The sequence below is a fragment of the Ambystoma mexicanum genome, chromosome 6q (genome assembly GCF_040938575.1).
Source record: "Ambystoma mexicanum isolate Mex_15411 chromosome 6q, UKY_AmexF1_1, whole genome shotgun sequence".
In the NCBI taxonomy this organism is placed as follows: domain Eukaryota; kingdom Metazoa; phylum Chordata; class Amphibia; order Caudata; family Ambystomatidae; genus Ambystoma; species Ambystoma mexicanum.
In genome coordinates, this window is record NC_090937.1 from 978,900,449 (window position 1) to 978,914,683 (window position 14,235).

Genomic DNA, 14,235 nt, shown 5'->3' on the forward strand with positions numbered 1-14,235 from the left:
GAGGTATATTACTTGGTTCGGCAAACGCTTGTTCGAAGTCAGCATACTCAGGAGGAATCAGCAATGCAGAACAAAGGTGAGTCCCCTTGTCTCGGAGTTCCAGCTTAGTTGAAGAAGCCTGAGTCTGGACAGGCAAACTGCATCTCGAGGTACAAGAGGTAGAGGAGAAGGTCAGAGTATGAGTCCTCCAATTAACAACAGGATTATGATACTGGAGCCAAGGTAGCCCCAAGACCAACTTGTAGGTAGGTGACCTGATAACGTCAAAAGCAAGCCTCTCCACATGATCGGCGATCCTAAATCTTAGTCCGATAGTATGCAGACGAACTGGTCCAGAGGACAAAGGAGTACCATCAATAACCTCCACAGGAAGGACTGAATGTCTGGGTAAAAGAGGGATCTTATGAGTGCTAGCGAAATCCTCATCAATGTAATTGCCCGATGCTCCACTATCCAACAATCCAAACACTTCAAGCGTCCGGCCGGGCAGTTGAATCTGAATCTTCAAGGTCAATAAAACAGCTGGTTGCATGGGAAGAAGAATCGAGCAAAAGGCGGAAAGGTCTGAAAAAGGGGTGAGACCTGTCGTTGCCTCTCCTTCATACGACAGGTCCTCTAGTTTCCCGACTTCTTCTTCTGAGGCCGTAAAGGACACATTCCCAAAAAGTGTCCGGCGGCTCCACAATACAGACATAATCGTAATGTTCTTCTTCTCCTTCTTTCTTCCTCTGATAAAGGCCCTCTCACGGCACCCAACTGCATAGGTTCTGGTCCAGAGTCTGTTGAACCAAAAGCGCCGGCGGGAAGACTGGCCGTTCTGGGAGTGACTCTCTCTAGTCGACGTCTCTCGGTCTTTCGTTCAGTTAGTCTCTGGTCTATGCGAAGCACCTGGTTTATTAAGAGTTGGAGACTTTCAGGTTCTGGGATGTGAAGTAGTTCGTCCTTATATTCTTCCCTCAGCCCTCGGCGAAACAGGGTCTTTTGCGTTACTTCGGGCCATTGCGAATCCGTAGCCAGCAGGCGAAAGCGACTAATATATGTTATTATGTCTGAGCTGCCCTGTTTGATGTCCATTAACTGATTCTGCGCAGCGGCAGCCAAGTTAGGTGTCTGAAAGACCTCCAGAAATGCCTTCTCGAAAGCAGCAAAGTCGTTAAGGATGGGACTGTTGGTGGCCACAAAAGGTGTTGCCCAGGCTAGGGCGTTTCCCGTTAAGTTTCCCAAGATATAACCGATCTTGGCCTTATCATTATTGAAATAGGTTGGCCTGAAAAGGAAATGGATACGGCAGTGGTTACAAAATTCTGCTACTCGACGCGGGTCTCCATCGAACCTGATTGGGGCAGTATGGGCCAATGAACCTTCGGCCTGTGGAGCACCTCCTGTCCCCTGAGTTACCATCTGTCGTAGAACTTGATTTTCTTGATGAAGAGCAGACGTCTCTGCCCTGAGGGCTTGCAACTCACTTCGCAGGTCCTGTGTGTCCTCCATATCCAAATCGGAAGGAAGGCGTCTCAATCTGTTAAGATGGAAATCACGGGAATGCTGCGTACCTGTATTTCTGGATGATCTCGACGGGGCAGCCAGACTGACGGGAAGACTTGGTAACACAAGCAACCAGCCCTTCCTCCACCCTGAATGGGAACTGGGTGGAAGATGAACCGATTCCCAATGCCACAACCAGGTTGCAGAGATGGCAGTTCTGCACGGCGTTGACCGAAGAAGTGGTAGGAGGGAATCCTTGAGGTGAAGTTAGAGTCCCAAGGTGTGGAAGGCCACACTCACAGCTGGCAATGGATGATGAGAAGCAAAGTCCAAAGGTGTGGGAGGCCACACCCGTAACAGGCAATGGGTGCCGAGAAGCAAAGTCCAAGGTGTGGGAGGCCACACCCGTAGCAGGCAATGGGTGCTGAGAAGCAAAGTCCAAGGTGTGGGAGGCCACACCCGTAGCAGGCAATGGGTGCTGAGAAGCAAAGTCCAAGGTGTGGGAGGCCACACCCGTAGCAGGCAATGGGTGCTGAGAAGCAAAGTCCAAGGTGTGGGAGGCCACACCCGTAGCAGGCAATGGGTGCTGAGAAGCAAAGTCCAAGGTGTGGGAGGCCACACCCGTAGCAGGCAATGGGTGCTGAGGAGCAAAGTCCAAGGTGTGGGAGGCCACACCCGTAGCAGGCAGGGGAAGCTGGGAGGATGAGAATCCAAAGAATGGCACAGGAGAACCCAGAATAGCCAGGCAAAAGATAGGGAGGAAAGAGGGCTGAGAACCAGGGCTGAATAGGGAGGAACCCAGGAGGAGAGAAACTGGACCAGAGAGAGGTGCCAGGAGAACCCCGGCAGCAGGAGGGAGAGGACCGGCAGGGAAGGAGGTAAGGACTGAGAAGCAGGGAAAAACAAGACTGGAGCTAACTGGTAGCGCGGGGAAAGGCGAGGACACGATCCGGAACAGAACGCGTTGAGACGCGATCTGTTCCCGACCGCGCCCTCCCCTTTATGGGCCGCCGGCGCCTGCGAGGCCTGGAGCGCAAGCCCGATGGTTGCCAGGCGCCGGCGGCCTCAGAATGAGGCTTGAGCAGCAAGCTGCTCCAGGCTTCGGCGGCCGCCCCCACGGCGCATGCGCGGGGCCGTAATTGCGGTCCCCGACGTAAGCGCCGCGGAGCTGCCGCCCCTGTCCCTGGAGCTCTCCCCCCTGCGCCTCCCCAAACGCGGAAGCGTGGGTAGAGGCGCCAGGGAGGGGGAGCGCGAACGGTGAACCCCGGTCTCCTGGTAAGCGTGACACTAACTCCTGCAGATTGTGCAAAGAGGAGGAGGCGGTAGAATCAGTTCGACACCTACTAACATCTTGCACTGTGTTGAAAACGCTGAGAAAGGCTTTGTTGTCAATTGTCCTGGAAGCGTCATCTTTCCACGAAGAGGAGACCTGATTGCCACGGCTAATTAGCGGACATAAAACATCATGGGAAATCGCTACGCCGAAAATTTGCAGTACGCCTTCATTCTGATAGAGCAAGGCAAAGAAAAAGGCTAAGCAAACGACAAAAAAAAAGTAGAATGCAAGCATTCAAAGAACCAAACGGTTCTTGTTTTTATAAGAAAGAGGAAAAAGGTATTTTCAACTTTGTTAAAACCAAACAGTTTTTGGTAAATACAAAAAAATGTAAAAATTTTAAATAAAGTGATAGTCCTCAATGGCATGGATCAACGTTGACCAGAAAAATGAATATTGTCCAACTAAGACTGTGATTATAGAATAGATGCATAGTTTATATACAGCACTGAGATGAATACACCAGGGAACAGTAAAACACCCTAGACCCGTTAGAGTTTAATAGAACACTCAGTCGTCATTAAGATAAATGACGCTTGAAGGGGACACACAATCGGCCTCATTACACGGTAGGCGGTAACCATGGCGCTATTAGCGCCATGGTTACCACCGGTATTTTACCGTGTCCGCCTTGGTGGATGGCAGATTTACCGTCCTACTCCAAGATGAGCAGGGGCGGTAATTCCCCATTCACCAAGGCACTTCCCCATTCCCATTTTTGCCCCCATAGGGCTCAATGGGAATGGGGAAGGCGCTAATTACTGTATCGCAAATTGCGCTACCGTAATTAGCACCAAGGTCCCTTTGCGGCACCCTACTTTAACGGCTGGTGAAACCAGCCATTAAGGTCGGGACCCGCAAAGGGAACTCGTAGTAATGCGGTAAGGGTTTACCGCTACCGGTAAACCCTTACCGCCTACAGTGTAATGAGGACCAATGTTATGCAGCCTAGGACCGTCAATAGCAATGACAGGTCTTAGAATAGCCACTAAGAATACTAAAACGCTCTTGCACCAAAGGTCTCCTGGGGTTAACCGTTGAGGGCTAGCAATAAAGAAGACGAATAAGAAAAAAGTGAGTACTGATTGGGTAACCGTGGCGAAAAATCTTGGCTAGAGAGATCAACAAGATGGTGGAGAAGGGAGCAGAGTGACAGACGGGCCTTATTCCAGAGCTGAGCCGATCCCCTGCCCTAGTTTCACAGAACATGGGACATTTTAGATGAAGCCTGGAACCAGATCTTAAAATGCGTCTAGGACGAATATTAATACATTATTTAGCTAGGAGGGGTGGCCAGTAGAAGAGTAGGGCCCGATGCAACATACACAGGGATTTAAGCTCAATCTGGTTAGTCACTGGGAGCCAATGCCCTTGACGAAGGGCAGGTGAAATGTGCTCAGAATGTCTAGTGATGCCACTGATAAGAACGCAGCCTTCTGTGTCACTGAGAACAAGTGGTCCAAGCAAGGTCACTGGGAAAAAATGATGCATAGAGCGACTAAGGAAGCCAAGACCTTGCACCAAGGATAATGCAGCCTAGAAGAGTCACATAACTCTATGTAGCATTTAGAGGTGACTGCTGCTAGTTGTGGAGACAGTTTAGGGCAGTCGGAGAACTCAAAGCAGCATATAGTCAAAACTGAGATGAATGCAACGTTGAGCACAGCGATCAAGACACACCAGCGATTCCCGACGCTACCAAGAATAACACTCCATATCCGTCACGCTTGGAGGGACGCACTCAAACTGGTTGGCTGGAAAGGGAAACCAACACTATCCCAACCCATATGGCATAATGCATACCTCCCGGAAATAGTGAAAATTGGCCCTTTTGAACACTGGGGAGCAAAAGGGATAAACACACTAGCCCACGTGATCCAAGGGGGTCACCTCCTAAGCTTTGATGCCATGCAAGATCAATTTGGCTTAGCACCTATGGATCAGTTTTGACATGCACAACTGGCTCATGCCATTCGCACCCAGTTCCCAGACACAACAACCATACCCCCCTGCTCCCCAATTGAGACCAATGTTCTCCCACAACAAATTCTCTCCAAGGTCACCTCTACCCTTTATCAGGCCCTCAACTCCTTTGGGGCAAAACAACTAGATCGGCTCAAGGAAAGGTGGGAAAGAGACTCAGGTGAACTGGAACCAGAAGACTGGATAGACGCATTAATGTCCCCCGGAGAGATTGGGATAGAAGCCAAGCTCAGACTAATACAGCTTAGAATCCTCCCCGCTCTTACTACTCTTGCACAGCCATGGCCAGATGGGGGGGCCGAGGATGGGACATGCATTAGATGCAAGCGAGAGCCGGCCACCATCTACCACATGATCTGGGCCCGTCAAGTATTACAAGTTTTCTGGGGGGACTGCATCAATACGATCTCTACCGTCCTGGCGACGGCAATTCCTAAAGACCCCAAAATGACACTTTTGGGAATTTGGGGAGAAGTGGATTTGACAAAGTATGAAAAAATGTTTTTGGAGGTTGCGCTGGGGGCGGGCAAAAGGCTTGTTGCTGCTAACTGGGGCTCCGCAGACCCATTAAACCCGAACCATTGGAGCAATGAACTAAACAGATGTGCAGCTTTGGAGCATCGAATCTCTAATGCGCAGGGTTGCCCCCGTAAATTTGAAAAGATATGGAGTAAATGGCTCGATGCTCACTGAATTCCACCCCTCCCTATTTCCCTCTCCCCCTCCCCCTTTCCCCCCCTTCTTGCTCTTCCCCTTCACCCTCCCCTTAAATCGAGGACACAAAACGTTACCAGTATTGCCAGCAACTACCCGTCTTGCGGCTGTGTCATGGCCCCTCGGCCCTGTGTCGCCTTTACTGTTGTCAATATTGCCTTGTTTCTCTGATGAATGCCTATGTTTATATTCAGGTTGCTGTTGTGCTGTTTAAATTCAAATAAACAGAGTTACACTCCAGCGGCCAAAGAGAGGAATGCAACCTAGAGCCGACACAGAGGCTAATGCAGCATAGAGCTGTCACAGAACACTGGACAGAATAAAGGGGCGACTGCTGCTAATTGCGGGGACTGAGATTAATGCACGTTGACGACTGAGATTAATGCATTCTAGAGGAGTAGGTGAGAATGATGCAGTTTAGAGCAGTGAGATAACTCAATGTAGCATACAGCGATAACTGAGATCAGCAAAGAGATCAAGGTGCTTTAGAGGGGTCACTAAGATGAATGCAATCCATAGCCATCACTGAGCACAATGCAGCCTACAGCAGTCACACAGCACTATGTAGCATATAGGAGTGACCGCTGCTAATAGTTGGGACTGAGATTAATGCACTTTCAGCACTGAGATGAATGCATTCCAGCGCAGTAGTTGAGGATGATGCAGTGTAAAGAATTTGGGGAACTCAAGGTAGCATATAGTGATAACTGAGATTAATGCAACATTGAGCAAAGAGATCAAGGTGCTTTAGAGGGGTCACTAAGGTTAATGCAATCTAGAGCGGTCACTGAGGGTAATGCTGCCTAGAGGAGTACAGAATGCAATGTAGCATGCAGTGATAACTCAGACTAATGCAGTGTTTCTAGATGAGTGACTGAGATTAATGCTAAATAGAGCAGGAACAGTGGATGAGGTGGTCTAGAGCAGTCAGGCACCTCAATGTAGTATGTAGCGATGACTGAGATTAATGCAGCATTGTGCGGAGACTAATGCAATCTAAAGTGGCCAATGAGCTGCCTAGAGCCACCCCGCAGATTCATTTGCACGTAACCTGGCCAGTAAAATCAATGCCACTCGGCTCTGGGCACTATAAATGCTCTTAACCTCATAACCTTTGCATGACATGGACAGTGGCACCAGTCAAGCCAATGCCCTTCAACAATGTTCTGCCCAGACCTTGCTGCACGAGGTCCATGGTGTCCCCACAGCAGCATTTGGAAAGGTAAGAGCACAGCCATCTACGACCCCCTGGATCGATCATTCATTACAATAAGAGTCCTTCATTGGATCTCTACATGCAAGAGGTTGAGAACTGTCACGTCATTGTGTGTGTTGTAATGGGTCCAACCGGTGGGGGAAATTTGTATTTCTTTTCCTTTAGTGGATGGGAATAGTTTTCCATTGATGGTAATAAACATTAGATTGCACCGTGGACACATCCGAAATCATTGCTTCATGCTATGCTGTGTGCATATGAATCATGACGGGCATGCTTTCTGTTTGGGCAGGGGAGCCTCCGGAAACTTACCCGGCCAGTAATACATGAACACCTTCTTTCCTGCATTTCTCATCGTGACCCACAGTGGCTCAGATCCATCCCACCACATACGGAGCAGGCTGTCTTCATTTGCGCCAATATCGAAGGACGTGTTCGTCTTAGGGTCCCACATGTAATTCCCAGTCATCTGGTGGACTTCCGTGTGACGCCCTGCAGGGAAGAGTGAAGAGCGTGAAATAGTAACTGTGTTAGTCAGAAGAAAAGTGCAGTCTATTAATTTAAAGGACACAAATTACGGGCTTGCAAAGATAATTACTTTATTAAGTCTAACTCATTTGTACATCTACTAGCTCTGAAGAATGCCTACATTTCTTCCTTCAGCAGTTCTAAACACCTGAAACCGATACACAAGACCGTAGAGGTCAGTTACTAAGCATCTGTGACCATACAAAAGGTACAATTGTCAATGGACAAGTACCAGCCCTCTAAGTATTTGGGGTGTGTAACCACATATTAAAAAAACAGAACAATCCCTTCCAATGAGGAAAAATCCTTGTAGAAGTGATTTGTAAAAAGAAACAACATAATTGATGGATTTCATTTATGTTCTTATTTTCATAATATGACAAACATTATCATAGAAATGTGTACAAAGGACAATGATTAGTTGAACAAACATTAAAATCTCAAATGTAAAAAGCACCCCACCAACCGGTGACCATATATCTCAAACAATTCCTCTCATACCCTTTTATCCCCATGCATACCAATATCATTCATACCCGTGCAAACAGCAATAATCTATAATGTGTGTTCTGATAAACAGAACAAGCGGTCTATACCCATAGACCCTTAATACTAGACAGTATTTATTGTCTCATAGAGTGCATCGATATATATTCTAAAGGTGGTATATATTGTCAAATTTCTTTAAATATATATGATTAGCACAATTTTTCTGTATACCCCAAGTAGGGTCCAACTCTTGGATGGAGTGTCGGGCAACAAGATGGTAGGACTATTTACAACCAGTGTAGCTCATCAGGGCATGCAAAATAAAAAATACATTTTCAAAAATACATGCAGGTTGGTGTATCATAAGGCACATACGTTAAGTTTCCAAAAGATTGCTAACAACTTATTCTGCCCAATGGTGAAATAAATTCAATTTAATTTTTTGAGTATCGTTAGATATCTCTATACTATTTCTACCTTTGTAGTTAAAGTAAACAGTAAACTTAAACAAAAGGGAAAAGAAGAAAGAATCTTAAACATTTTAATTTTGTAGTGACAAAAGAATAAACAAAAAAAGAACCTGTTCTTAAGCATATCATAGAAATGCTTTGAAAGCAACAGGTTGCTCATAAGGATAGTGTGTAAAGCAGCGAAATCCACAAAAGATGATTGTAATTTGAGAAGAGTGGTTTTGCTAAAGCAGCCTCTAGTGAGCAGAAAACATTACATATTTGGACAACATAAAGCAATAGAGCACTCATCAATGTATGGACTTTTAATACCGATTGAATATTCAGTGTCTCAGTTACTCAATCAAGTTTGCCTGGTTATTCAACGTCTCTATTGCTTAGTCAGGTTTTGCCTGCTAAATTCGTTTTTCCTGAATGTCCATTCACATCAGGTTTGATGGTGTGTCATAAGGTTCATTTGTCGGATGTTCCACTGTATTAATTCTTGTGTGTTTCGTACTCCAATCCTTCAATTGACAAAATGAGTTGCAAACAGGAAAAAGAGAGGAGAAAAAAAAAGACAGAAGGAAACAAAAAGTATATGTTTCAATAAGTCTCTGTGGCAATTCATTATGTATAGTACACTAGTAATTAGCTGTATGATCGCCTATTTAATGTCCCATCCATTTAGAGGCATCGTCTAAGTGTGTAGTACTTGCAGACCTAAAATAAATAAAGAAAACACATTTCTTATATATTTGGGAAAGGTTGTGTTGCTGCCCTCTTCCTAACCAGACAGGACTTCCCCAAGTGACCCACGCACACATAAAGAACCCAACACTTATCGGAGGAGCCCAGTCAGGGACCCGTATGCCTTCCCCTCCATATAGGTGTTAACACTGAAAGGCCTAGATGGAAATTCTTAAAATACTTTCGCCTAAGATTTGCCCTCTTACCCACAAGGACGTAATTGTCAAGCAGTTCTTTGCCAAACTAGTTCACCATAATATATGGTGATATGGCGGTTGTTGCACAGATTTGAGTTTTACAGCAATGGTCTCAGTGGTTATGATATGATGATGATATGCTATGGCATTTGTAACGCGCCTATACACAAGTGTTTCAAGGCGTGGCGAGGCAGGGAAGGGGGACAAAGGGAGACAGACAACGATCTTACTAGGCCAGGTATCATTCAGATCGCGCAAGTGCATGGGCTGAGGGGAAGGGAAAGTGAAAGGGGAAAGGGAGAGGGGAAACTGCAGTACAGGGGAAGTAGAATAACAAGATAAATAATAAGGGCCAGATGGTGGCAAGGTAAGTGCAGACAAGTGCTGGGAAGGGGGGGCTGTAAGGATACAGAGACAGTCCTGCAGTGCAGGGGTTGCCAGGGAGGCAGTGCAAGGGCAGAGAGGCTGGGCCAGGGACCGAGATCGGTGAGAGTGGCACAGTTGCAGATTCAGTGCAGTTTCAGTCGGAATTTAGCAGGGGAGAGGGGGAGAGAGAGCAGAAGCAAAGAGGAAGGTTTTGAGTTGCTTCCGGAACCGTAGATGGTTCTCTTCAAGTTTAGCAGTTGTGTCACCCTCGATTGAGCCAATGAGTTCCTGTGTCAGTGGCCCCATTATGTCTAGAAGGATACAATGTCGGAATCAATTGTGGCCATAGTGCATGGATTGATCCTGATCTAAATAGTTTGTGCACATATTTGTATTCACCTCATGTGGCAGCCTTGTCAATATATAGGCAGAGGTCTTCAACGGCAGGCCCGGTAACTTCACATTTGTCCCAGTTGATCTAAAGTGTGGAGCTGGAGCGGGATCGCACTTCCGTATTGCTCACCTGAATCTAAATCAAAAAGTACAGAGCAGGTATGACAAGAGGTGTGCTTAGCACACACCTCGGTCCCGCCCCATGTCCCTAAAACGGCATCAGTCAGCAGTGCACAGCGTCTCAGCCGGCCGCTGACCGCCCCAAGGAGCAGCAATCCAAGGGATCATCTGTGAGACAAGGCATTCTGAACCTTCATGTCAGGACCATGTGTGCAACAGTGCCACATTTTAGAAGGCACATAAGTGCCATTCAGAGCTCTAGAGTGGACGGTTGTGGACCTCTTTCAGCCTGGCTCCTGTGCACCTGTGAGGTATTTACAATCAATGCTGAATGCACCATTAGGCCCATCATCAGACAGGTCCCCACCTGTGATGAACACATGGCAATGGAGTGTTCCGTCCAGCTTTGCTCTTCTGCCATTGGTCCACTGGCCATGTCTCATTAGGGATTGGTCAATGAAGTGTAATGTGACGTTTTGAGTGAGCAGCTTAATGGAATAGGGTCAATAACAGGCAGTAAACAAAGTCTAATCATGGTAGCCATTGGCTCTGGTGTATGTGTCTACATGAAAAAGAGTTCCTACTGTTAAACTCCATTCCACTCCAGGAATAACATGAGAATCCATGCCCCCTACACTATACAAAATGAGAACTCCATAATACATCTATTAAAGGTTCTATGTAGACCAGCCCAACGATTACAAGGTGTGTCCCCATGAGTCCCTAGAGTGAACTCCATTTTGAAATCTTCCTATTAAAAACCAAATCAAAATGAGGTCCCAAACCATTGTAAACCCACGTTTTGCAAATCGGGTGGACAGTCGAGTAGAAAAGGCAAGACTCGCTGTGTGGCCTAGTATTTCAGGGGCAAGTGAAGGATGCACCATGAAGGGTACAATTTACGTGCTGAGTTCAGACACCTCAGCCTGGCTCTGCATCATGGGGTTGGCACCTAGTGGCGCTAAGCCACCCCTGGAAGTCTAAAGTGTATTGTAGTTGGATTTCATGTGGTGTGAACGTAGCTTGGAACGTAGCTAGGAAACAAGATGTTATTGAAGGGAACATGGGAGCTAAGGAGGCGTTTACAATATGTGGCACAGCATGGTCCAGCCACAGGGATGAGCTGTGATGCAGGAACTAAAGGAGCCTAGGTGGTGTAGAATCTAAGGGGGGCCTGCTGCATCCATCCCTGGCCTCAAGCATGCATTGCACGAACGCGCGAGGCGGGAGCCAGAGAGCGGTTCTAATACACCTTTATTCTTAAACATCAATCATGGAACTGAACTCCCTTCCCGCCATCCGTTCCTCCCCTTCCCGTGTCCCTGTGTCCCCTGACATGAGTGTCTGATGCCACCACAGGTGGTACTTAGGTAGCGGCTGAGGGGTAATTTCTTGCACTTAGAGTTGAGGGTTGAGAGCTGCATACATTTCACTTAATTTCCTTTACGAAAACAGCCTATCCCTGATAGGCTACACACTTACATTGCGAAGTTGAACCCTTATACTAAGCAAATGTTCCAAAATGATGGACTTCCTCGATGAAATTTACAAGCCTGTTCTTATTACAGGTTGTGTGTTCAGGGGTATGTACCCTTGTGTTGTGTAATCGAACAATCACGTCTTTTAGAGTAGAGTGCCAGTGTGCCCACATAAACATTGCTACACAAAACAGGGTCTTATTGTGTCTTAAGAAACAACAAACAGTTTACAGTGTTGGGGGGGGGACATCAAAAGGTGGGTGAAGTGGCAAGTGGAAAATGTGAAATGCCAATGTCATCTTAAAAAATGTGATCTGATCAGAGGACTCAGCTATATTCAAAATAATAATAATAATAATAATAATAATAATAATAAAATAAGTAACAACTCGCAAGCGTGACGCGGTACGTCGTTTGGTAGCACATACTGCAGTGCAGAATTAATCTCAGAACATGACCAGGCATGTACGAGGAGAGTTCCATCTTAATTCAAACATTTACTATTTTTTGGAGCTGCAAACTGGGCAAAAACATGCCTGGGGGACTTTGTGGGCATTAGGTACACACAAGAATTTCTCTACAGTTTTCATGCAAAACGAATTTAAAATACATCACAAATTAACAATATTCGAAAAAAACAAAGCAAGATTTACCTCCAACATGAGTCAAACAGATAAAATATATATAATGAAGGCGTGGCCAAGATGGCGGTGCGGTCAGACGTGCGCCTCCAACCCTCACCGTCCACCAGCCTGCAATTCGTTACTGGTGGTGCTGATTTGGCTGGAGGGGGCACCCGACACTCCCCACACGCTGGGGGGAGAGCTGCTGAAACCACGCGGCCCTAGCCCGACGAGAAGCAGAGATGAGGCAAACTTTGCTGTGGCCAAGTGAGGTGGCTGTTAAGATGGCGGCTGCCATGTGAGGTCTGGCGACCCTTGCAGTGTTTGGTCACCTGGCTGGGCATGGAGAGTGGGGAGCCAGCCTGTGTGTCCTGCCGGGACACTCCAGTGCCACATGTAGGGAGCAGAGTGCGCAGGAGGCATCACCCCCTGTGGGTGAAGCTCACTGCCTGCCAGCCCGCGCGGAGGACCTAGCTACTTTTCTGTGCAGCTCTGGTGCTCTGTGTATGAGCGGGAGGCTTCCCCTCCCATATGCGTGCCTGACTAGCATATGAGTGCGGCACCCGGGAGGCTCACTGCAGGAGGCCGATACTCCTTCAGTACATAAGGCCTCTGGAAGCCTCAACTCCTGTTCTGACACTGCCCCTGAAAGCAGTGTGTATGCTAGCTGCTGGGTGCTTCTGAAGGGGCGTGGAGCAGGCACCCCCCTGATTTCTACTATGATCTGACTATGGGCGCATGCAGCTGCAGACATGGGGGGCACTATTAAGTACTGATTCGAGCTCTGGCCCCTCGTGGCACAAGCTGGAGGGCTCCCTGGAGTGCTGGATGCCTTGATTCTCCATGGCCCTGACTTATCCTGCCAATATCGTATGGGCAAGCTGTACCTGGGAAATGCTCTACCATTCAAGCGGGCCAGCCCCTTACGCAGTGTCACGCCCAGGTGATCTGCTGTGGTAGGGTGCGCTCTTGAGTGAGAGAGTCAGAGGGGTGACCCGTGGCCCACCGACTGAGTGTTGCCAGGGGAGTTGCCCAGACGCAGAGACTGTGAGATCCTAAAGACGCCCCGGAAACTACCGCCGATAAGGGGACTGGCTGACAGCTATCTGTGATCGGGGGGCCCGTAGTGTAGAACCACACATGAAAGCGGGGCACCTGGCCCCCCTATGGGGAAGCCCGGGAGTACAGGAATTTAGGCAAGAGGTCAGGTCCAAACTGAAGGAAATAACGGGGGTCGAGATTCCAGAAGACCGCCTGCTCTTTATCTTAGGTCACAATGGTCCTCTAAGGAAGCGCTCTATGACAGCTGAACTACACTACTAGCACACTTAATATTGGTGGCCAAACTGTCAATCCTTCATCTCTAGAGGAGATCTGAACCACCTTCTATAACTTTGTGGTTGGATAAAGCATGGAAAGTTTTTGCCATGGAAAAGCTTGCCCCCAATATGAGGAACTCTCTTCTAACCTTCATGTCAATCTGGAGGCGTCGCTTGTGAACCTTATGCAAAAAGGCTTCAATTCTCTGACATGCCCAGTCCTATTGAGAGCCCTCAACCTGGTTGATATGCCTTAGAACATCTTTCCTATCCCTTTCTTGTCTATGTGTTTCCTCGATAACTTGTTGGAACTTAACCTTGATGCCCGAGTGCACGCCTGGGGAGGGTTGGATTGGAGGCTGAGGAGGGTAGGGGAGGGACTTAATGTTGATTTATGCTTGGTAAAGTCTTCTTGGTGAATACCAGAATATTCCGGATATTGTTGAAAACATCTAAGACTAATGAAATGTTACCTTTAAAAAAAATAAAAAATAAAAATATATATATATATAACTCAGTTGCAGAAAATGGTTACCCAGACCTGTATCACTGCCCATTCCATTAATATTTGTATCACTGCAGCTCCAGGTTCTTTTTCCCCAAGTGTTCACCAAACACCCCTTTCTCTCCCGCACATTTCAATTTTTAGAGATTTAATTACTTAAATGTTGGCACCTCCCCTTGCTTTGTAATAGCATGCAAGTAACAATGTTTTTATGGGATAGATGCCAGCTTAAGCAAAATCTGTTATTTTTAAAAGTTATGTTTATTTATTTATTATTACATTTG

At 47.1% G+C, this 14,235-nt stretch overlaps 1 protein-coding gene across 1 annotated transcript in view; it reads right to left on the reverse strand.

The window, feature by feature from the left end:
• ENPP6 (ectonucleotide pyrophosphatase/phosphodiesterase 6) overlaps positions 1 to 14,235 on the reverse strand; it is a 490,209-nt gene that overhangs the window by 286,815 nt on the left and 189,159 nt on the right. The window contains exon 2 of the mRNA XM_069631484.1: positions 7,047 to 7,226. Within this exon, the coding sequence (XP_069487585.1) occupies positions 7,047 to 7,226 (180 nt within the window). The remainder of the gene's footprint in view (positions 1 to 7,046; positions 7,227 to 14,235) is intronic.